The 25,511-nt window shown below is 35.8% G+C and overlaps 1 protein-coding gene across 2 annotated transcripts in view; it reads left to right on the top strand.

Annotated features, from left to right (window-relative positions):
• Positions 1 to 3,624: 3,624 nt before the first annotated feature.
• Positions 3,625 to 25,511, top strand: part of Pgm2l1 (phosphoglucomutase 2 like 1) — a 64,858-nt gene continuing 42,971 nt past the window's right edge. Inside the window, exon 1 of one of the 2 annotated variants that reach the window (XM_047518605.1) lies at positions 3,625 to 4,031. In XM_047518605.1, the coding sequence (XP_047374561.1) occupies positions 3,921 to 4,031 (111 nt within the window). In that variant the 5' untranslated portion in view covers positions 3,625 to 3,920. Of the gene's footprint in view, positions 4,032 to 24,655; positions 24,718 to 25,511 lie in introns of those variants that run through there. The other variant, XM_047518606.1, reaches the window with a different exon arrangement.

The following is a 25,511-nucleotide window of genomic DNA, read 5'->3' as shown; positions in this document are numbered from 1 at the left end:
CTCAACCAAGTTTCCTGGTGATTGCTTATGAATATTATGCAAGGAGAAAGCTGTCAGACTTCCAATGTCAGTGATCAGTATGGCCCTAGACAATGCAGATGTTAGCAGGAAACTTGAGCTAGAGTTGTTCACTCTTTGTGTTTCCCCCTATACCACAAAAAGCTGGAAGAGGGAACATTCTGATATTAATAAAAATGTAGTCTCTTGCTACCCTAGCAGAATGAGAGCATCAAGTCTTCGAATTCAATTTTTTAAAAAATAATCAAGAAATGGACAATTGAGTTTTTTCTTATATACATTTTTATTTGAAAATAATTTTAAAGTTAGAAAAATAGAAATAGTACAAAAAATACCTATATATACCATACACAGGTTCACCTATTGTTAACATTTCTCCCTGCTTGCATGATCATTTACTACTTATTTAACCATATAATATATAATAAATATTCATATATAGAAATATATGAATACACATATATAAGTGTATATATATATATGATATGTGATTATTTTTCTGAACCATATGAGGGGGTGATTCCACAATATTAAGTCCATTACTTGTTTTTGTATCATATATTAATATATTAATATATTCTATAAAAATATCATGTTATAGTTTGGGTCTTAAATGTCTCCTCAAATGAGGGCCTATACTGAAGTTTTGGTCCTCACCCTGTCACACTATTGGGAAGTGCTAGAACCTTTTTGAAGAGGTAAAAGGAAGTTAGGTCATTGGAGATGTGCCCTTGAAGGGGATATTGAGACCTTGGTTCCTTCCTGACTCTCTTTTACTTCCTGCCCATCATTCCCAGGAGCTTTGCCATGACATGCTGCCTCATTGCAGGCCCAAAAATAATGGAATCAATCAACCATGGACTGAAACCGCTGAAGCTATGAACCCAAATAAACTTTTCCTCTTATGAAGCTTTTTTTATCTGAGGCATTTTTTCAGAGTAACAGAACGCTAATACAATATACTATATCATAACTATAATGATCATGTTATATATATTACATATTAATTATATTATACAATTATGCATCACATAACAATGTTTGGGTCAAAGGTAGATTGCATGTACAATGGTAGTTCCTTAAGATTTCATCATGCAGTGATGTTATAGCCTTTGATGTTCTAACAATGCATTCTTCAGAAGACATTTCTGTTCTGAGAACCAAGAGGAATATTCTCTTTCATAACCACAGTTAGGGTTGACAGACTTAGGAAATAAAAAATACATGATGCCAAGGGCAAATTCCAACAGAAATGAAAGCTTCTGAACTTTTCCAGACTAGAGAAACTACTATACTCCCCCTTCTGGAAACACTTTGACATTCTTCCTAGATTTGATGAGTTTTGGGTTACCCATCAATGACTTTGGCTACCTATCAATGCCTCAGCAATAAGTTTAATCTGCTGGAAGATTTCTGGTAACCAGTTAATGTCTGTCATGATCTTACTGATAAAAGTGAAGTTTAGCTGACTCTGGTATCAAATTAAAGCTTGTGTTTCTCCTGTTTTCTACATCTGCCTTACATAATTCTATTTTTTAAATGTTCTGTTGATTTGGTAGCATATTGCAGGAATGAATAAAATTATCTCATAAAAGCTACTACTTCTAAAATTTAAATATAAATCATCATCGGATCATGTAAAAATGTAGGTTCTGATTCTGTAGAGCTGGTTTAAGATCTGAAATTCTGTATTTTTTAGTAAGTTCCCAGAGGATGCCAATACATTGGTCCTATCATCACACTTCGAACTGCAAGATTATGGCCACTTCACAGTCAATAGATATTTTTATGTAGGCACTTAGATCCTGTCCAAATATACTGATTCAGAATCTGTGAGGGCAGTATCCAGGAATATACAGTACATTTTAAACAATCTCCTAAGGAGATTTGAGAAATACTGGCTTATGCATTTGAAATGCCCTCTACATTTTTCCTTGACTTGTTTATTTTCTGTTCCTGAAAGCTGAGTGCAGTTCAGTGCTTTTACTGGTCACCTCAAACTTAAATTATCAGTTGTTTACAACAATATTTGCTATTTATCATGGCTCTATTTTCTTGCATATATCCCCTCTCTCTAGACAGATTTTACTTCTTGAAATACACAATTACAAACATTCTTGCAGCCTCAGCTCCTAGCATAATGGTTAGTATAAACTTTTAATATTTGTCATGGACAATAATCATGATGATAACAGAAGATTAATTTCTTTCCTGGACACATGGTTGTTTTCCAGGCTTTGCTGTGATGAAAAGAACCTGCTGAGTCCATAAAAGAAACATTCAATTGCTTAGCAAAAACTCCAATTTCCAACAATGGCACGACATTTTTTAGAAACTGGCACAATTCTTTTTGTATTTTGGTAGTTTGGATTTTATTATGGCAAACAGAAGCTTAAAGGAAAGAAAGTAATGCTTTGAATTTACTATGTCTTTTATCTGAGAACCTTAAAACATTCTAAAACCACTTATTATGTTACTGTGCAGCTGTGCTGTAAATATTATTCTATCCTCCTTACAAAAAGTTGATTAGGGGGAGTTGTAATATACTTGATCAAAATCATAACTATTGTAAGAAGGCCACACCAAGAAACTAGGGAGCAGTTGGGCTGGACGACAGGTAAGAACACAGCATTTTCCCCGACCTCAAGTTATGTGACTTGAAAGGTGTACATGCCATTGAAGATGAGAAGAAATCAAAGATTATTTCCACTTTGGAGAACCGATTTCTTCTCCCTCTGTATTCCAGTGTCACTGCCTAGTGTATTCATGACTTGTACATTCTTAACATTGTGGTTAACAGCTTCCTTATCCATTTTCTAGTCATCTTTCCGCTTAACCACTTTCTTATCTATTTTGTAGTCATCTAGTTCTTCCTATCTCCTAGCTCTCTGTGGCAGCTGAGCAAAACATTGCTTCTTAGAAAATTCGCTTCACCTGTTTCTTCTTTGTGTGTTCAAGGAGAATGGCTCACACCCACCTACCTCACCAGGATGGCTGGAGGCACAAAACGCGCCTCGTTAAATGGATAAATGGATACACGTTGTTGCCTTACCGCGCCACTCCTTGTTTAACTTAATGCCACAAAGCGCCGCATAACAGGCACAGGGCGTGTTGATAGGGCACGGACTCGAGGAAGAGCTTTTTCCTCTGAGGGAAGGGAGCGCGCAGACTGCTGCGAACGGTCTGGCGGTCTCCACAGAGCGCCGGAAAGGAAAAAACTACCACTCCCGTGAGGCCGCGCGCTGCCAGCGCGCACCTTGCCGCCAGGCGCGTGCCCCAGACAAAGCTGGCTGGGGGCACCGGAGAGCAATCGCTGAGGCGGGCTACTCCGGGGAGCCTTGACTGAAGATAGGAGAAAGGAAAGGCATAGGACTGTGGGGATGGTAGCGAGGACAAGACGCCTGGCGAAACGCAAATTAAAAAATAGAGCCGTGCACCCTTTCTTCACTACACCAGCGGACCGCAGTTTCGCGCGGCTGCGGGGACGCCGGGGACGCGCTCCCGGGCTCGCGCCTCTTGCCTCCGGGACTCAAATCAGCAGGGGCGGGAAGGGGCGGGGCCGACGGCGGGAGGGGCGGGGCCTGGGGCGGCGAGGGTGGTGGCGGCGGCGGCGGCTGCGGCCACGACCCAGACATCTGGGACTGTTGTTGTTCTCTCCGCGCACGCCCGCCGCAGTCAGATCGCCCAGAGACCCGGACCTGGTCCGCTGGGGCGCGGGCGGTGGTATCCGCCCTCTCTCTCGGTTCCCTAAAGCTACAACTGGAGGTGGCACCAACACGCTGCAGTTGGTCTCCGATGCCCTTCAGTGAGGAGGGGGAGTCCGGACCCTGGTGAGCACATCCAGGTTCCCAATTCGGTGTCTTCGCCGGCTCCTGAGGCCCGCATACCCACGTCTCGCTGCCATGGCTGAAAACGCAGAGGGAGACCTGAACTCCAACCTGCTCCACGCCCCCTATCGCACCGGCGACCCTCAGCTAGACACGGCCATCGGGCAGTGGCTCCGCTGGGATAAGGTAGGTACCTGCTCAACCGTCATCCAGCCCCTCTTCCTGCACGTCTTCCCACGCACAGTTCGCCCTTTCCAGTGCCCATCCAGGGCTCCACAGGCTTCGGAGGAGATGGCCAGGAGAGCCGGGCGTTGCCACCTGCTTAAGCTTGGGCTGCTTTCCTGTGGTAGTCTGGGCTGGTCAGGGGCATCGGCAGTCGCTTCCTTTTGCAGTGCACTAAATTGCAAACCCCTCTTTCTCCTCCCTTCAGTGTGTGTCATCTCTCATTCTCAAAAATAATCGTCATCGTAAGTTATGCCCTTCACAGAGCTATATCTTTTCTTTTAACTTCCTTCTCTGCAAACCTGCAAGTGGTTTCTGGCATCCTTCTCGGAGGTTCTAACCTTTATCCGCTTTAGTGCTGGTCTCGTGTGTTTCCATCTTCTGTCACTAGGTAGTCACTGGTCTTTATCACTCTCTGGTATTCTGTAGTATCACCTTTTGCTCTTGCCAAAGGCAAAGATTCTCTTAACACTAATTTCTTTTCCTTGCTGGCCTTTGTTTTCTGGAAGTATCCTGCTCAAAGAATAGCGTTTACTGGGTTTCATATGATACTCCTGATACAGAACTGTTTTTGCCTTACCCTCTCCTCTGCTCTGCCCTTCTTGTGCAGGCATATGGGATAGATTTGTGAACGCAGAAATTAAAATACAGCTGTCTCACTTGTAATACAGGCCATCGGAGGCTCTAACAGAGGATGATAAACCAAGCTTTTGCTTTGTCAAGTGCATAAAAAATACATTTGTTGAAGCTGAGAAAGCAACACATTTAAAATTGAATTAATAATGTTGAATTAGGGGTTTGCATGCTAGTATGTGAAATCACGTTGTACAAAAGAATTTCTAAAGGATTAGATTTCTGAAAAAGTTCTGTTTTTACTTTGTTCAATCATTCATGCGTTCAGTGGAAAAAAAAAACTGAGCATTTGGTGATGTTCTAGGCCCTATTTAGGGTCAAGAAATACTAGTAGTAAGGAATATAGAAAGGGTTCCTGTCCTCAATAAGCTGTCAGTCAGCAGATAAGGATAACCAACAGATAAGCTATATGATGAGGTATTCGGCATTGCGTGGTCATATGCATCTTGGGCATTCTCATTCTTCTAGAGTCTAAACCAGTCTTTAAATGCAGATTCAGGGTGGAGCTTGATAGGCTGCCTTAGAGTGAGCTTCCAGGTAATACCAATGATCCTTTCTGTGGACCACATTTGAAATAGCAAGACTTTGCCCTTTGATGCTTGTTTTTACTATATTTTCCCTAATCAATGTCCTGGTTAATTTTTAAAAGATTGGTTGAATGAATTAACATTCATTAATTGCCCATCTTATGCCTAGATACTGTTGAGATATATTGAAATCTTTAAAAACTATAAATTGCACATAATAACTGCTAGATAATTTTGGTGGCAATTAATGGTTTATAGATAGTCTCATAGGAGTTCAAAAGTGGGAGTGATCTGTGGATTGGGATGGTCAAGGATACTTTATGAAAAGGTAGAATACATATAAAAAGAACAAGGAGCACCTTCATTAAAAGTGGAAGAGAAAGTCTAAATTTATTTGAAAGTGCCCTCTACATACAAGGCACTGGTTGAAAACCTGTGGAGATAGAAAGATTAGACAGACATGAATCAGACCTTCAAAGAATATAGAAGGAAAGATGAAACAGAGGCTAACAAATGTAATGCAGGGAGCAAAAATAAGTGCCTTAGCAAAAGGATAGATTTAAATACATTTATTAGTTTTTAGTAGATATAATAAATATCTTCATGATCCCTTTTTAAATTTAAAATTTTAATAAATGTGCTTCATTCACAAAATGAAAAAATACAACAAACACAAACATACATTTTGTGTAGATACACAAAAGTGTATCTACAGTAGATGGATATTGTAAGTAAGATAGGTTAAGTCCCAGGGCACTGAAATTTAGAGGACAGAAATGTAAAATAATAAATCAGACTTATAGCATTTTATTCCATTATTTGTTGATAGCACACATAGTCTTTTAATATAGAGAAAATAAATTTAACACCCGATTAATACCTATTAGAAAAGGAACCTACCGGGGCTGGGGTTATAGCTCAATTGGTAGAGTGCTTGCCTTTTAAGCATAAGGCCCTGGGTACCAAATGCTGCTGATTGTTAATGACTCCAGTGGTATGTGATAAATTATAAACTGACCTCAGGGCAGATTGCTATTTGCCTTGGCCACCAAAATCACTCATTTTAGCCTTGATGATACTTTAAAATATCTTCATGAAAAAAGGTTATTTGTGTTGAGTTTTCAGAATTAGTTAAGATTTAGACTTGTTAAGGTAGAGAGGACAATGACAAGCAGAGAGATTAACACTTTAATGTGAATAGTTAGCACATTTGTTTCTGCTGTAGCTCAGGATACATAAAATTTTTGGACAGGTATGTGAAGACCGGGTCATAGCAGGGCTTTAGTATGTGTTAGTGGCCTTAAACAAATAAAAGTATATGTAAGTGTTAAAAATAGCGCAAAATACACAGTTTATTGGGGGCAATCTAGAGTTTTCCATGTAGTTTCCATGGAGTGACTTTCTGTTGGTACATTTACCAGTCTAGGGTCTAACCTACCAGTTCCAGACCTTCAGTCTAATATGTTAAGCCTACCTTGTCTCAGGATGGACTCATCATACTCAAGGTAGAAACTGATGTCCTATTTAAGAATACTATTTTATTAATTTATGGTACAGATCTAATAGCTAAGTGGATTTGTTTCTAGCCAGGACATTTTATAGATGCACTATAAGGGAAGTCAAAGAAAAAGAAGGTTTTGGTGATTGTGAAACCAAATCACTGGGAGTCAAATATATATATAAATTTAACAGCATCAGCCTATAACAAGTAAATGCATTCATCTTCTGATGGGATGATCCTGCCTCTAGAACCCAATAAGTCTATAGATCTAGGTGTTCCTCCTCCAGGCAGTGCATAGATAACTCTTCCACCAGAGTACTCTCCCTCTGTGTTCTAGGGCTGAGTCTCCTACCGCCTCATCACTTCTTTCTTTCAGTGTGATCATGTATTGTCGAATTACAGACAAGTCATGCTTACCTAGAAACCAGATTCTGTTTAACATGGTAACTGTCCTGTTTATAATCCATTGTAAATTTTAACTGAAAGTGGTCATAAATTCTATATATTAGCACTGGCAAAGCTTGGGTGGATGGATAGACAGGGAGTGGGACTGAGGCAGTGCAGAGCACCTCAACCACAGCCATAGTAGCAACAACAAAGGTGTTGAACTTCCTATATATTGACGATAATGTGGAGGCAGAAACTGGTTGTTGAATTTTAAGAAATACTAAGTAGAGTATTCTGGTCTGAGAAAGTAGGTCTGCTTTGAGAAAGAGTAGACTAAACAGTTGAAGATAGGTTAGGCTTATTAAAAGCTTGAAAATAAAAGACTTTGGTATAAGCCAGTGATTTTTCAAACATTTGACAATAGAAGGTTTTTCATGCAAAATGTAGCCCAGGTAAAAAGAGGTGGTGGATGAATTCCCTTTTAAATCAATATTGTATGATGGAAAATAGACCCATGAAGCACCTCTGCAAAGTTGGATCTAGTCCAATTTCATTGTGTAGCGATCCAGAAAAGTTGTGGAAATCATCCTTTGTGGAATCTGAACTTGAATTTGCTACCATTTTAATACAAGTTTTATGATACTGGTTTATATAACCTTTTTGTTCACATTTTTCTAATACTTTACTCAATTTGGCATTTAATCAATGAAGAATATAGCATACATATTGGCTTATGAATTTGGGGAAATGTTAGTACTTATTCCTAGTATTTACTCGCATAGTATTTCAATCTTTGTACAATGCTCTGAATCTCATCTGATACTGCAACCCTGTGTGATAAGAAGGTGGTAGTGATGCCCATTTCTAAAAGTAAAGAAATAGGCTGGAAAAGGAAAATGATTTACTCAAGAAGATGTGGCCTTTTAAGTGGAAGATTTGGAATTAGAACCTGTCATGTGACTTTTACTTCAACCTTATCACTGTAATACACTTTATAAATTGAATATTCAGTAATGTTAGTGATATCATAACCAAGTTTCAAGGACCTCATTAAAACCATTTTATTGCCTTTGTAAAGCTAGAAGACATAAGATCCTGCAGAATAAACCGTCATGGATTTTTTGTTGTTGTTTTTAAGAGCTGCTCAACAGTTGCTTTGGTCTCCTTGGCAACAATATTCTCCCTTTGTCCAAGAATGCAGTATATAAATAAGTGTTTGAATTTTTTCTTTTAGAATTAAAATTAATTTTTTATTTCCAAATTTTCTTTCTACTCAGTTTCTATCACTTTATTTTCAATTTATTTGTGCTTATTTTGGATAAATACATACTTATGATTTTTTAAAGATAGTACAGAAGGGATTATCATGGAAAGCAGTGCTCCTAATTATGTCTTCCCTTCCTTAGTTTGCTCCTTGAATGCCATTTTAAACAGTGTATTAGTTATTTTTGGAATTACCATGAATAGACAAAATAATATGCTAGTGTCATTATTTCTTGATTTAAAAAAACTTTAGATAGTATGTCAAACATATGCCTGTGCTGTAAAAACATGGGCGCTCACTCACACTATATTCTCTATGTCTCCTTCATTAGTTAATTTTACATTGCTATAATAAATACCTAAGATTGGATAATACATATATAGCTCACTATTTTGGAGGCAGAAAGACAAGACCCGGTAGTCCCATTGCTTTGTCTCTAGTTAGGGCCTCATGGCTGATGGAATCATGGCAGGAGCACTGGCAAGAGGGATCACATAGTAAGATAGAAAAGCCAGAGAGCTGGGAGGGGCCAACCTTCTTTATTTTTTATTTTTTTAAAATAACAACTGTGTGGGAACTCCCTCCACAAAACCAGCATTTCCTTCCCAAGACAGTGCCTACAATGACCCAGTTACCTTCCACTAGACCCCACCCTCTTAAAGTTCCCACCATCTCAACACCTCCACGCTGAGCACCAGGCCTTCAAACACATGAACCACAGGGAAACAAACCACATCCAAATTGTAACACTTCCTAAATTTTGATATTTATGCTATTATTCTTTATTTATTACTTTGAAAGTTTAAATAATAAAGAAGTCTGCAGGAAAATAAGTCATAAACACAGACCTCCCGACTGGCCATTCTGTTTAGAGGATACTGGCAGAAAATATATTCTTTGTGCAAAAGTAGAGAAAACCCATGGTGGCTTCCTCGAAAAGTCTGTGGATATCAGTAACTAAGGATCAAGCTATATGAAGAAAAGAGTTTACATGCAAAATAAGATAAAGCAGTGGACGTATACAAAGATAAATCTGGGAACATAAGATCTTAAATTTTTCTAATTAAATTAAAATAGAGGATTATGGCATCAAAGAAAGAAAGATGCAATGAAAAAGAGACAAAACAAGAATGAGCTCTAGGAAATTAGGAATAAAAAGTAATTTCACCTCCACCCTCTGTCAAATATAATAAAAATTATTAAAGTTAGAGTTGGGAAAACATGGCAAAAGGAAATAGGAAATATGTGAAGAGTTCAATGTGGAGCAATACCCCAGTCTAATGTAGATATTCTAGTTGTTAACAGTGCACTAGATCCACAAGGGGCTTCAAGAAATATGTCTTGAAAAAGAATGCAATATCTGTGCCCTATTAGTAGTAAAAAACTGGAAGATGTTGGTGATATGGTGAAGATGGCATTTTTTCTGTCAACAATATTAAAAAAAAAAAAAAAGGCAGTTATTCTTGGAAGGAAAGGAGGGTTGGAGGGAGGGAACTAAGCTGGAAGGGCAGACCTGAGTAAGCAAGAGGGAAGAAGGAGAGCTGGGGTGTAGCTTAGAGGCAGAGCACTTGCCTAGCATGCATGAGGCCCTGGGTTCCTCCCAGCACCACAGGAGGAAAAAAGGGAGGACAGACTTGAACAGGTAAGTTATAGTCCAAAAATGAAGCAAACTAAAACAGGCCATCGTTTTGAAAATTTAATCAGTGAACCTGAAGAAAAAAATGCATTTGATCTTAAAACTCACAGGTGACACAAAGTGAATGTTAAGAAAGCTTAATCTGAATTCACTGTGGGGTCTAAAGTGAAGACTATTTAGATGGTTTTAACTTAGTGTGTTAATCACTTTTCCGTCCCTGTGACCAAAGTACCTGATGTGAACAACTTAAAGGAGGACAGGTTTATTTTGGTTCATGGTTTGAGAGGTTATAGTCCATAGGTAGCTGGCTGCATCATGTAGGGCCTGAGGTGAGGCAGAACATCATAGCAGAACGGTGTTTTGGAAGAAAGCTGCTCAGTTTATGGCAGCCAGGAAGAAAGGGGAAGGGACAAATTATAGTCCCCAAGGGCATGTCTTCAATGATGTACTTCCTCCAGCTACTCTTCATCTGCCTACAGTTTCCCCCTCCTCCCAGTAGTCTATTCACATTCACTGATGAGTTTAAAGCCCTCATGATCCAGTCACTTCCCAAAAGCCATGCTTCTGGACATTTTTGCATTGGGAACCAAGCCTGCAACACATGACCCTTTAGGCGAACATTCTAGATCCAAACCATAACACCTAGTGCTTACACTATTTTAAAGATAAACTAGAAGACAAAGCACACAATTCAATTTTTTTTATTATAGTAGAAAACATAACATAAAAGTTACCATCTTGACCATTTTTAAGTGTACAGTTCAATAGTTTTGAAAGTATATTCACATTTTTGTTACAAATCTCCAAATATTTTTATCTTACCGAACTGAAACTATATCCCCATTAAACAACCTGTCATTTCCTCCTTCTCTTTCCCCTAGCAACCACCATTATACTTTCTGTTTCTACAAATTCAATTACTCTAGGTACATCATATATGTAGAATCAGACAGTATTTGTCTTTTTGTGACTGGTTTATTTCACTTGTCATAATGTCTTCATGGTTCATCCATGTTGTAGATAAGATTTAATTTTTTTTTAATAAATCAGGATTGAAACCCAGCGTGCTTAATCACTGAGCCCATCCCTAGCCGCCCCCTCCCCCCTTTTTTTTTTGAGACAGGGTCTTGCTAAGATACTTAGAGCCTCCCTGAGTTGCTGAGACTGGTTTTGAACTCGCGAATCTTCCTGAAATTACAGACAGCCCAGCAATAAGATTTAATTTTGATTATAGATCAAAATGCAGATGTAATCAATCTATTTTGGGTTTTGACTTATTGTTCTTTGTTACTGTGATTTGTATCATCAGACTTTGTCATTCAAATATTTGTTGAAGTCACATCTGCTCCACTGTAGGCACTGACTTTTTCCTTTTCTTTCCTCATTGTCATTTTAATAAGTTCTCAGGAAGGAGAGGAGACAAGTGATTTAAGTATTTCATTTTACTAAGACTCTTCTTTTAGTTTTCAAATTAAAAATGTACTTGAAACTGGAGGCAGCTAAGCTGTCCTTCACTGTGTGATGGGATACACCAACTGGATATCCACACAATGGAATATTAAAAAGAAATAGGTGGGCTGGGGTTGTGACTCAGTGGTGGAGTGCATGTGTGAGGCACTGGGTTCAATCCTCAGCACCACATAAAAATAAACAAAATAAAGGTATTGTGTTCATCTACAACTACAAAAAATTTAAAAAAAAAAAGAAATAGAGTATAAAGCCATAAAAACACATGAAGAAACATTAAATGCAGATTGCTGACTAAAAGAAGTGGATGTGAAAAAGCTACATACTATATGATTCTAATCACATGTCATTCTGGAAAATTTTGGCAAAACTATGGACACAGTAAAATGATCAGTAGTTACCAAGGAAGGGGAAAAGGTGTAACACCAGTGATTATTAGGGCAGCATTGCTATTATGTATGATACAATAATGATACATGTCTTTATAATTTATCTAAAACCTTAGAACTTTACCATAGGAAGAGTGAAGCCTAATGTAGTCTATGTACTTTAATAATAGTGTGTCAGAATTGGATTAATTGTATGAAATGTACCACAATACAGTGTTAATAGAAGAAACTGAAAGGGGGATGTATATGTGAGAATATATACTCAAGTTTTCAGTAAACCTAAAACTATTCTAAAAATAGTCTAGGGCTGGGATTGTACCTCAGTGATAGAGCACTTGCCTAGTACGCGTGAGTCACTGGGTTCGATCCTCAGCACCACATACAAAACTTAAAAAAAAAAAAAATATATATATATATATATATATATATAAATAGTCTATTATACATATATAATATATATAGTAATATATGTATTTGAAAGGGAAGAAATTCATATTTGAAAGTCCTTTCTTTTCTACCTGACAATTTTCAAAATAGGTAGACTGGCTACTTCTGATTGTCCTTTGGGGACACTCTGCCTTATTTTTTCTTTCAGAAAAGATTTTTGTTTAGTTCCTTCAAGTTTCCTACAAGGCCGTTAGAAAGCCTATTTGTTTTATATCTTTGGTCTAGAATTATTTTCCCTGACTCTTACTTTAAAAATCAGTATATGGAGAATCTAATAAAAAGAAATTTATCATCATTTGGTTCCCCCTGATTTTACTTGTGAGGTATGTTGAATTAACAAAAGAATATAAATACTACTATATTCCTTTAGTTCAGATTTTCATGGTTCCTTCTTGTGTAAAAATTATATTTTTCCATCTTTTTGCAGAGACAGCATGATTGACTTGTTTCATTATTTTTACCTAATTTACACATTTGTTCTGTTTTGTAGAAGTATTTCCCCACAATAAAAGTTTGATTAGTAATTTAGTGTAGGTTTTACTAAAGGAGTATATTTTTCATTAGTTAATTGTTCTTCATTACTGCTAGTTACTACCAAGGCTGCTGCCCTCTGGTGTTGAGAGTTAATGGAGAAAATGATTTATGCAGATGGAAAAGAGGCAGGGAGATGCTTAGTGGGATAATGTCACCAATCCTGCATAGGATCTTTTACACAAAATAACTGAATGAGCACTGTATCTTACCAAAATATGGAAATGGTCATATTTAATGGCCAAAAGAGTATGAAACCTGCAATACTGTAAATGAAATATATTTTCTTGGATACAAAGGCATTTTAGTTTTCAGCTAAACAGAACCTTACCTTGTTAGAAAATCTTTTAACATAGGTAATAGTTTGATTTCTGCTTCAGAATTTTCTCACATCATTTTCTCTTTGAAATATTTAATTACTTAGATGAGTGAAAATTAGAAAAAGCTGAATGCCCATTGTGTATTTCAGTCTCCTATTACACAAAATACCTGAGGTAATCCACTTACAAAGAGAAAAGGTTTATTTTGATTCACAGTTCTGGAGGTTCTGATCCATGAGCCATTGACTCCATTGCTTTGAGCCTGTGGCAAGGCAATACATAGCAGGAGCATGTGGCAGAACAAAACCATTCACCTGATGGACAGGAAGCAAAAGACAGAGAAGATGCCAGAGTCCCCTGCACACCCCCAGTGACTGAGGACCTCCCCAGAAGGCTGACCTCTTAAAGTTTCTGCATCCTCACAGTAGCATCCTTCTGGGACCAAACCACACGTGGGTATTTGGGGGACATTCACGATCCAAACTATAACATGTAGCTATAGGGGAATGGTTAAATAAACTCAAACACTCTTCAGTGGAAAATGTAGCACAGATCTATATGTATTAAAATAACCGCTGGATATTTATTTATTAATTATTATTATTACTTTTTGGTCCCAGGGATTGAACTCAGGAGCACTTAACCACTGAGCCATATCCCTACCCACCTTTTGTATTTTATTTTTAGGGTTTTGCTCAGTTTCTTAGGGCATTGCTAAGTTGCTAAGGCTGAAAGTGTATAATACATTATTGCTAACTATAGGTATCTTTATTGTAGTATTGGTTAGACAACTATACATGCTTGTCAATACTCACTAAATTGAACATGTAAAAGGGTGATATTTATTGCTAATTATGTAAATGTGTTTTACCTCAATAAACCTGACTTACAAAAAAAAAAAGTACACAGAAAAATCCTGTCTAAAACTGATATTGTAGAGGATGTATGGATAAACCACAATAGGTAGTGTTTTGCTTTTATATATGAATTAATGGCAAAAATACTTGATAATATTCTCATTTTCTCTTATAAAAGATTTGGAAAATATAATTTAATGTTAAAAACCTAATACTTGGGCTGGGGATATAGCGCAGTTGGTAGAGTGCTTGCCTTGCAAGCACGAGGCCCTGGGTTCGATCCCCAGCACCACAAAAAAAAAAAAAAAAAAAAAAAAAAAAAAAAACCTAATACTTGAAATATGCCTGAATTCATAGTGGCTTCTTATGAAGCAGAGATTTTTTTTCAAGGCATGCAAATTATAAAAATAGATTTAGGAATGGGAGTGCAACTCAGTGTTAAAGTGTGCCCAGTACATGCAGGTCTTAGGTTCAAATCCCAGCACCAAAAAAGCCAAAACAAACAACAAAAAAATCAATTTGTGTTTGTTTGTATTGTAGTATATTATCAACTTTCCTTTTCTATATTTTTATTGGTGCATTATATTTGTACATAATGGTGGGATTTCTTGTTAAATACTCTTACATGCATATAACCATATAATTATATAATTTGGCCAATATCATTCCCCAGTATTTTCCATCTTCAATCCCTCCTCCCTTCCCCTGGTTCCTTTCCTTTATTATACTGATTTCCCTTTGATTTTCATAAGGTCTCCCCCACTTTCTTTTCCTTTTTTTCTCTCTAGCTTCTACATCAGTTCTCTTATTTTATATATGTATATACACATACACATATGTATAATTTATATATATATATTTTTAGTTGTTGATGGACCTTTATTTTCTGTATTTAATTTATATGCAGTGCTGAGAATTGAACCCAGTGCCTCACACATGCTAGGCAAGCACTCTACCACTGAGTCACAACCCCAGCCCCAGTTCTCTTATTTTTAGGTTTTTATTTGTAGTAATATAAAATTTTTTTGATATTTGAGGGACAGGAGGTTAAGCCACTTATTTTGTATAAGCAAGAACCAAGTTTTATCTTTGCCACCTGTACCTCAGGTAGCGCATTAATCTCCAGGCTATGTAAAGAACTCAAAAAACACCAAAAAAGAAAAAGAAAAGAAAAGAAAACAAACCCCAGTGAATAAATGAAAAAAGGAACTGAACAACCACTTCACAGAAAAAATATAATCAAACAACAAATATATGAAAAAATGTTCAACACCTCAAGCGATTAGAGAAATGCAAATTGAAACTACACTGAGATTTCATCTCGTTCCAGTCAGAGTAAAAGTAACAATAAAATGTTGGCGAGAATGTTGGGGGAAAGGTATACTCATACATTGCTGATAGAACTGCAAATTGGTGCAACCACTCTGGGAAGCATTTGGAGAGTCCTCAGAAAACTTGGAATGGCACCACCATTTGATCCAGTTATCCCACTACTAGGTTTATACCCAAAGGACTTAAAATCAGCATACTGTAGTGACACAGCCACCTTATAGCAGCTCAATTCACAATAGCTGAACTATGGAACCAACCTAGGTGCCCTGCAACAGGTGAATGGATAAAGAAAATGTGGTACATATACACAATGGACTGTTACTCAGCCATTAAAGAAGAATGAAATTATGACATTTGCAGATAAATGGATGGAACTGGAGAGATATGCTAAATGAAATAAGCCAATCCCCAAAAAACAGGCCAATGTTCTTTCTGATATGAGGATGCTGACTCACAGTAGGGAGTGGGGAGGGTTAGGGAGAAGGGAGGAGGGATAGGAATGGGAAAGACAGTAGAATGAAATGGACATAAATTTCCTATGTTCATATATGAATACACAACCAGTGTAACTCCACAACATGTACAACCACAAAAGTGGGAAGTTATACTCCATGTACATTAGATATGTCAAAATACATTCTTTTGTCATGTATAACTAAAAAATAACAAATCAAAAAATTTTTTAAAGAAGAACCAAATTTTATAGAAACCAAAATGGAAATTAATATTTTTGTAAAATATAAAATTGTTATTTAGAGAACACCTTAAGCTATATTTGCAGTGTTATTTTATTGTTGGCTTGCATTTTGTTAAGGAACTGTAACTTCTGAAATTCTTATATTATTTAGGGATCAGTTGATAACATCCACATTTCAAAAATTACATATTAACTATATTAGAAGTGTAATAAATATTGGCTTGAGTGTTCTGGCACTGAAATAGTTTTAAGTGTTTTAATAGAGTTATTTAACTTCCAGGATAATCTTTTTGTTTGTTTGTTTCAGTACTAGGGATTAAACCCAGAGCCTCATGCATGGAGGCAAGTACTCTACCATTGAGCTAGATTTCCAGACTTTTTTATTTACCTAGGCTGGCCTCAACTTGCAATTCTTCTGCCTGAGCCTCCTGAACAGCTGGGATTATAGAATGTGCCACCGTGCCTGGTTAGAAAATTTTTTTAACCAAACAAGAAGTTCCAGACAAAACCCTAGTTCCTAGATATGCATTAGTAACTATGAGGAAAGGAAGAAGGGAAGATCAGGGAAGTGAACGTGAGAATTTCTTTTTTCTAAATTTTATTTTTCTTTTTAGTTACAAATGACAGTAGAGGAGAATCTAAACTATATCCACAATTTATTTCTTTAAAAAGAGCTAATTCAAATTAAGCAAAATGTTATGATTAACAAAATAGGAACTTTATTAATATTTTCTGTCTTTTCAAGAAGAAAAAACAAGTCTCATCACTTGTTAATTTTTTTCAAAGATTCTATAAGCATCCTAAAGTAACATTTCTCTAAGAATCTCTGACTACCCTCTGTAATTCCCCTCTGTAATTCCCATCTGTCTCATCCTAATTCCATAGTGCAGCAGATTAGTCAGCCAGGAATTAACAAAAAATAGGATCCAATTCCAGTTAAATCAAATGTAAAGGTTAGAAAGGGCAGATCAGATCCCCGAAGGGATTATGGGTGTGTGCTACCACACTAGGTAATATATGACTTTTTAAAAAATGCCTTTTAAAATTATTTATTTTTCTGTTTGCTGATGTGCAGAAATACAATTAACTTTTGTATACTAATCTTGTATCCAGCAGCCCTACTATATTCTAACACATCTGAAAATTATTTGCGACTTTGAATATTTGGGGGCAGTACTGGGGATTGAACCCAGGACCTCACACATGCTAGACAAGCACTCTGCCACTGAGCTACATCCCTGGCCCTTTTTATCTTTATTTTAACATCGGATCTCACTAAATTGCCCAAGCTGGTGTTGAACTTGCAGTTCTTTTCCTAACAGCTGGGATTATAGGTGTGTGCCACCATGCCAAGGTCTTTTGGATTTGTGTGTGTGTGTGTGTGTACGTGCACATGTGTGCAGATCATTTCATCTGAAAAATATGAGCTTTGTTTCTCTTTGTTTTTTAGTTCATATTCTTATTTTGTTTTTTTTCCTTTTTTGGCTCAGTTAAGACTATTGTTTTTCTTTTCTTCTTTTCTATTTTTAATATAGCTACCTATTATCGGAATCAGGAAGTTTCTAGTCCTTGTATTTTAAGAGTGTTCATATATATATATATATATATATATATATATATATATACATACAGTTTAAATTTCATAGAATTTTGGATTTACAATGATCTAGTATTGTGTTATTTTAAGGAATATATTTGTTTTTGTTCCTCATTCCTGGCTCAGCTTTTGGAATTTCCTGAGTTATAGGAATGTCTTTTGTGTTTTGTGTTTTTTGTTCTGAGTTGATGCTTATGAAGTAACTTAAGTGGAGGAGCCCCTGAATATCCTTAGAATAGGGCTGGTCACCAGAAGAACCCAAGTGATTAGAGGATTGCACCTTTCAACCTACCCACCACCTGTAGGGAGGAGAGGCCAGGGGACTGGAAAGTAAGCTCTGTTACAGTTCTGAACAACCAGACCCAGAATGCTTCCTGGTTGGTAAACACATCTCTAAGTACCAGGAGGGTGATATGCTGGAGACAGAATGGAAACACCATGCCTCCTCTCCTATATGCCTTGCCATATTCATTTCTTCCATTTAGCTGTTCCTGAGTTGTATCCTTTATAATAAACTTGTAAACTTAAGTGTTTTTCTGAGTTCTATGAGCTATTCTAGCAAGTTCTTAAACATAAAGAAATGGTCTTGAGAATTCTATCTTGTGGGCTTATAGCTCATAGATCAAAAGTTACTGTGGCCCAGAATTTGGGATTGACATCTGAGGTGGCAGTCTTGTGGGGCTAAGCCTTTTAATTAGTGATTTCTGATGCTAATTCTAGGTTGATGGTGTCAAGAATTAAATTATTAAATGCTCAGTTTATGGACAGAAGTGAATAATTGATTGATATTGGGAAAGATACCATGTATTTTGTGTCAGGAGAAAAAAACTCATGTACATTTTAGAGTACATGGCACATATTTGACAAATATTTATTAAGTATATCAATAATTTTATTTTGCCCACAAGTTCATTAGGCCTTACTTATTTTAATTTTTGCATGAGTTGTAGTATAAATTGGAGCAAGTATATATATAACTTTATAACTTTGTAATAGATAAAACCCTATTTAATTAATTTAGAATATGTAGTAAACACTTGAGTGCTCCTAAATTTGCCCTTTGTATTAAAGATTAAAATGAATGTTTAAATTTTTTTTCAAACAAAGTATAGTCTAAGAGTTGAGATTCTGCAAGAGATTCTACTTCTGAATAAAACATTCCAAAATTCACTACTTTGAACCATTTTGAGTCAGCGATCTGTATACTTGTGATAGAACTTAGGAAACTTCTTCCTTTTTGGAGTCAGGTCTTAGGGTGCTTCTACAGAAAGAAATTTTGCTCCATTAAGGTCCAAGTCAGTAGTGCTCTTTTGGATTACCTTGTAACAGATGTTTATCTTTGTCTTCCAGATAGAATCTGTACCTATATCTGCCAGGATCTGTTTAAAAAATTAAAAAGAAAAAAATCATTTTAGTGTGAGACCCAGCATATTATCCAATACTGAATACTCTTAAAATGTTGCCAAATATAGATTTGTCTAGAGCATGCTTGTTTAGACACAAATTTCCTGGACTGGCTCCCAGAATTTACTCTCAGTGACCCATCTATAAAAGACTAAATAAAACAAGCTGTGATATTGACCTGCATCCTTTAGCGTAGTTGTGAGGGGTGAAGATAGGAAGGGAGTAGATAATATTTAGCATCAGTGAATGACCAGGTACTAGACAGGGCTTTTCTAGATGTACTCACATTCACATGCATGGTCACTAAATACATTCTCAAGCATGTAAGATCACACATCTAGATCTTTTTCCTTCATCAGTTATTTAAAAAAGAATTTTTTTAGTTGTAGATGGATACCATACTTTGTTCTATTTCTTTATTTTTATGTGGTGCTGAGGATGGAACCCAGTGCCTCACACATGCTAGGCAAGGACTGGGGCTGTAGCTCAGTGGTAGAGTGTTTGCCTAGCATGTGTGAGGCACTGGGTTTGGTCCTCAGTACCACATGTAAACAAACAAATAAAATAAAGTTCTATCAACATCTTTAGAAAAAAAAAAAGTGCTAGCAAGCACTCTACCTCTCAGCTACAACCCCAGCCCCTCCATCAATTATTTTACATTATTTAATCAGCTTTTTTGCTGCTGTGACTAAAAGACCCAGCCAGAACAACTGTAGAGGAGGAAAAATTTATTTGGGGGCTCACAGTTTCAGAGGTCTCAGTCTAACTGACTCCATTACTTGGGGCTTAAGGTGAGGCTGAACATCATGGCAGAAGAGTGTAGTGGAGGAAAGTAGCTCATGTGATGATCAGAAAGAAGAGAGAGAAAAATTCCACTGGCCAGGTGCAAACTAGATGCCCCAAAGGCAGGCCCTCAATGACTCACCTCATTCAGCCACGACCGTTAGCTTCCACTCAGTTAATTCCATCAAGGGATTATCTCCCTGATTGGATTAAGGCTCATAACCTTCTTGCACTATTTCGCACTTAAGCTTTTGGGGGACACCTCAATCCAAACTATAACATATATATAAATGACTTTAATATGTTAGTATGAATTAATGGAAAAACCTACACTTTAATTTGAATCCTTATCTTTTTTTCCCTTTTTTCTGATTTAATCTTTGTCAATAAGCTTATCTAGTTTTTTCTTTGCCTATTAGCACAGTGCATTTAAATTTGTAGTTTTTTCCTACTGAACACATTTCCATGCTTATTATATTTTCTATTCTGTATAATTTTTTAATTATTTAAAAAATAGCCCATATATACACAAATGAAAAAGCTACTTGACTATGTAACCTCTCAATTTTTTCCTGTAACCATCTAGTTTTTTATCCAGAGACACTATCATTAGTGTGTACGTGTATATATACATACATATATATACATATATATATTTCCACAGATACTTAATGTGCTGCTAATATAAGTAGTATAAATAGTAGTATACTGTCCTGACAATGTTCTGTCCTTTGCTTTTTTCCCATTTAACATATTTTTATCATATATATATATATAAACACATATGTATATATATCTGCTCCATTCTAAACTAACCAGTCATATATTTCTATTTCTTTTTGCTTTTCTCACTCTTTCTGTTATTACAATATTTAAGTAATGTTTCTAGTGTACAATCTTCATCTGATTGTATAAATATCATGTATAAATATCTCTATGGAATCAATTCCTAGAAATGGAATTATGGAATCAAGTGTTGTGTATTTAAAATTTCAGTAGAGCAGGATGCAGTGGCTACTTGGGAGGCTGAGGCAGGATTGTAAGTTTGAGGTCAGACTCAACAACTTAGTGAGACTCTGTCCCAAGATTAAAAAAAAAAACAAATTAAAGGGCTGGGTGTGTAGCTCAGTGTTAGAATGCTTAAGTGCCAATCCCTCAGTTTAATCTCCAGTAGAGGGTGGATAAAAAGTAAATGTTCTATGTACATATATATTTGAGTGTTTTTTTTTCATGAAGTATATATTTAATCCTGAAGGAAAACATGAAATTATTTGTCTTTATGTCTTTTATCTTAAAAATATATACCCTTATTTAGGAAATTTATTTCTATTGGAAGTTCTTGACATATTTTGTTTCTCTAATATTTACTTTTTTCTAAAAGATCATGACTATTTTGTCACTATTATGATTCATAACCAGTGGACACATATTAAGCATCTTCTGTATACAAGGAACTGTGGAGGACAGATATAAAGAAGTTTAGGAACACTCTCAACTGAAAGTACCCCCATTATGTGAATAATTGACTACTGTTTTTAAGGGAATTCCCACTATCTTTTATTAACTTTTTTTTCTAATGCTTATTTTGGTAACACTGCACTTGTATTATAGGGAAAATATAGGATACCAAGAACATAATCATTTACCTCAAATGTCTGAAAAATAAGGACTTTGGTGAATGTTGATTTAATGTATGGATAGCAAGAAGATTGAGGATACGAAGGAGAACTGATAGAGGATAGAACTCTATGGAAAAGATTAGGTTGGGACAAGATTATCAGAAGACTCAGTCTTCATTTCACTCTGGGCACAAACATTACCTACTGTATTACTTAGAGCACAGTCTGAGCTTGAAGACTAAAATATAGTGTCTTAAAGAAGAGACAAGATAATTTCTCTCACAACATTCAGGTCTGGTACGGTGGCTGTCCCGTCCTCAATATGTGACTACCCCTAGGTGGCTACTCCAACTTTCATATTGCTGAGCCCATTTGAGGAGGGATAAGATTTAAGAAAGGATACATTTAATCCTTTTTAGACAAGACCTGAAAGTAGAACATATTTCCATTTTCATGCTATTGACCAGAGCTGTTATGTAACTATACCTAGCTATAAAGCAAACTAAGATGTAGCCCTTAGCTAAGATAAACAATTTTTCAGAGCTTAAGGTTCATTGGGGGGGGAAAAAATCAAATAGTGAAGAAGAGGTTGAGTTCTTGACTAGATTCCGAAGTCAGTCTTGGGTCTGACGATCAAAATGTTAGAATTGGAAAGTATCTTTTCTTTTTAAAAAATATATAAAGAAACTGAAAACTAGGAGGGGACCTTTTCAGGTAAATTTAAGCCCCTAAATTGTACTGATGAGCCTCAGAAGGCTTATTTAGAAGAACTCAAGCCCTCCAAGTCTTAGGCAATAAAGAGACTAAGAACATTGTGGAAGAGCCCAACTGGGATACAGCATGAGCTGAAAATAAACAGACGTGAAGAATGAAGCTGTTTCTTTCAGTAAACCACCTTATAAAATGTTTGAGGGATATGAATTGTTCTTTCTGTATGCTAACTGTATTAAAATAGTGCAGGCTAACCGTGGTAACAAATACTCCAGAATTTCATTGGGTCCAACAATGAAAGTTTATTTCCTATTCACCTTACAGTGCAATGCTGGCCCATGAGGTAGAAGGTAAAGAAGAGGGCATTTTGCTCCATGAAGTCCTTTCTTCCATCCTTTTACTACAAATCCTTTAGGTTCTTGGTTGCTAAGTAAATGGAAAAAGAGGATAGACAGGGGAGGTTTATAGGTTAAGCTTGGAAATGATGCACATCTCTTTTTCTCTTATCCACTGACCATACCTCTGTCACATCTCTCATATATCTCCAAGAAAGGCTCCAAAACATATTATCCTAGCCATGTGCCCAGGAAGATTAGAGCATTATGCCTATGTTTACAAGTAAAGATACTACAATGAAATTACCTGTTCAGAGTCATAAAACTAGTAACACGTGCTACTGACTAGAGCCCTTGAATTTAGTATTCTTAGTACCTTACATGATGGCTTACTGATAAAACCCATAGAACTTAAAAAGATGTCAAATTCAACACACCTTCTTGGAATCTAAAGGTCAAGGGGAGATCAGATGATTTGTTCATGATTATCTAGCTGACCATTTGCAGACTGGAGATCAGAATTATAGTTAATTCATCTTTCCAGTACCCTGTAATTATCCACTGTATTGTTGACCAATAATTGGATCCTTCATTTGTCAAGAAAAACATGATGTGTCAGAATATCTAAGCAAGATTATAAGCATTTGAAATATTTTATGTTGGCTAACTTATATGAGAAATACTTTTTCTTTAAACATTTTTTTTTTTTTTTGTTAAAACCTAACAGAGATAAGTGTTACTGAATAGTAAAATTCGGCTCAACATATGTGCTTTGTTAGAAAAAAATACAGTGTGTTTTAAGACTATGTTTAGGGCCTGGCATGGTGGCACATGCCTGTAATCCCAGTGGTTCAGGAGGCTGAGGCAGGAGGATCTCAAGTTCAACGCCAGCCTCAGCAACTTAGTGAGTTCCCAAGGACCACGTTTAGGTAGGCTTAAGTTTTAAAATAATTAAAATTTTAATTTTTATATCTCACACTAATCTTGGCATATCCAATATTATCCTTAAATGATAACAGTATGCTTTTTCAAGGCTTATTTTCTGCTTTGGAGGTAGATTACATCATTTTCTTGTTTGATTTTTGTATTTATTGATTATTCAAGTAAATCTCATATGAAAAGTATACTCATTTGAGTTTTTTTTATCTAAGCCAACTCATGCTAGTTTCTACCAAAATTTTAAATTTAAAATTATACAAAAATCCTTTAAATAGAAAAACACTGATTGGTTTAGCATGACTATATTTTGAACTTCATAAGGAAGCATCCAATTTGGAAAACCTGCCCTACTCCAGGACTCTGGAAATGGATCGTCTAGTTGGCTGACGCTCAGAAGTAAATGTCAGCTGTGTCCACCCTTCAGCTTTTTGATTGCAGTTTCCTATTTTAACTTCTGTTTAGAAAGAAGCTTTACATTTTTTTCTCTGGAGTTATATTAAATTAATATTGTTATTTAGGCACAAGTCTTTGACAGTAATATTTTAGAATATTATTTGCAGTTTTATAACTTTAGATGTATTCAAGTTACTAAAGAGTCACTTTTGCATATTTGCTCCCCTTACATGAATAACAATATTAGGATTTGGGATTATTAATATATATTATGTTCTTTTAGATCTGTTCCAATCTTCTAAATAACGAAGGTCATAATTTAGATTGTTTCTAAGCTGTTGGATCTAGAACTAGAATATTAATAGAATAGATTCAAATTGTATACAACTTATAAAACTATTAGGATTATAAAATAGAAAAAAAGGCAGGTGAACTCTTCTTTGGCAAACTTGATCACTTCTTTTTTAACACACTTTTATATATGTTTGTATTTGTTGTGCATAAATAATACAGGGGTCCCAAGTTATTGGCAGGTTCAGAAAACTTTGGTGAGTCTAGAATGATCCTTAAGTGAATGCTGATACTTCCACTTGATGGCATGAAGAGTTGGTGTGATTTTGGTCTGGCATGTAGCTTTCTTCACATCTGTGAACTTTATAAAAAGTTATATTTGTTAAAAGAAACCCTTCTAATATACTTACATTTAAAAAATAATTCCTTCCATATTTTCTTTGCATTGGGCCTTATGGTTCTACAATATGGAAAAAAAAAAACCCTCCATGAGTATTATGTAAGAGGACACTTTCTTTTCTTCATTTCAGCCATATAAAGTTGCAGCAATCCATAGGATTAGAACCTAAAGGAAAATTTTTGGTATACAGGTAAAATTTGAAAATAATGCATGAATTTTTCTGTATTCTTTAGCTTACTGATTTCATACTAAACACTTATTTTATTCATTATGAAGTATAGAAAATGCTAGTAGTCACTAAAATCTCTCTGGATTTTCTGCAGGATTACTTTTTGGAGATACTATTAAGATTCTAAGATGCCAGCTAAGAGTAAATTTACTTCAGATTGAATGTATTTACTTCTAAAGAATTTTCATTTTATGTAAATTAAATAACACTACTTGTACTTTTTAAATAATTGGTTACAGCTGAACAATTTTCTTCTTCTTTTTTTTTTTTTCCCTCCTGATTGGTTTCTCCTGTCCTTAAGTACAGAATGAATTGTAAATAAGAAAGCACATTTAGAAAGCAAACAATAATTTGTATTTGAGAAGACTTTAATATATGTTTTATAAATTCAGATTGTATTACTAAGCTTTCTGTGAGTGGGAAAATAAAGGCAGTTTGTGAGGTGAAAAGTATTCACATAGACATAGTTTAAAAATTAAGTAATATGTACAGGAAATACTCAAACAATACTATAGCTATACAAAAAAAAAAATTCACTTTTCTATCTTAAACCCCATCTCTGATATCCCCTTTTGAGGATCATAATTCTTAACCCTTTTTGCATGGAATATTTCTGGATGGTATATATACATACTCTTTTTCTACAAATTCTTTTGCTTTGCTTTTAATTTCCTATACCTGTGTTTTACATATGAAAATTGCATTTAAAAATAATTTGCTTATAGTTTTTTAAATCTTCATTTGTCATGTTAAAA

The sequence above is a fragment of the Sciurus carolinensis genome, chromosome 11, assembly GCF_902686445.1.
Source record: "Sciurus carolinensis chromosome 11, mSciCar1.2, whole genome shotgun sequence".
Taxonomy (NCBI): domain Eukaryota; kingdom Metazoa; phylum Chordata; class Mammalia; order Rodentia; family Sciuridae; genus Sciurus; species Sciurus carolinensis.
Note: the sequence above shows the minus strand (reverse complement) of the source record. Positions and strands in the feature narration are given on the sequence as shown.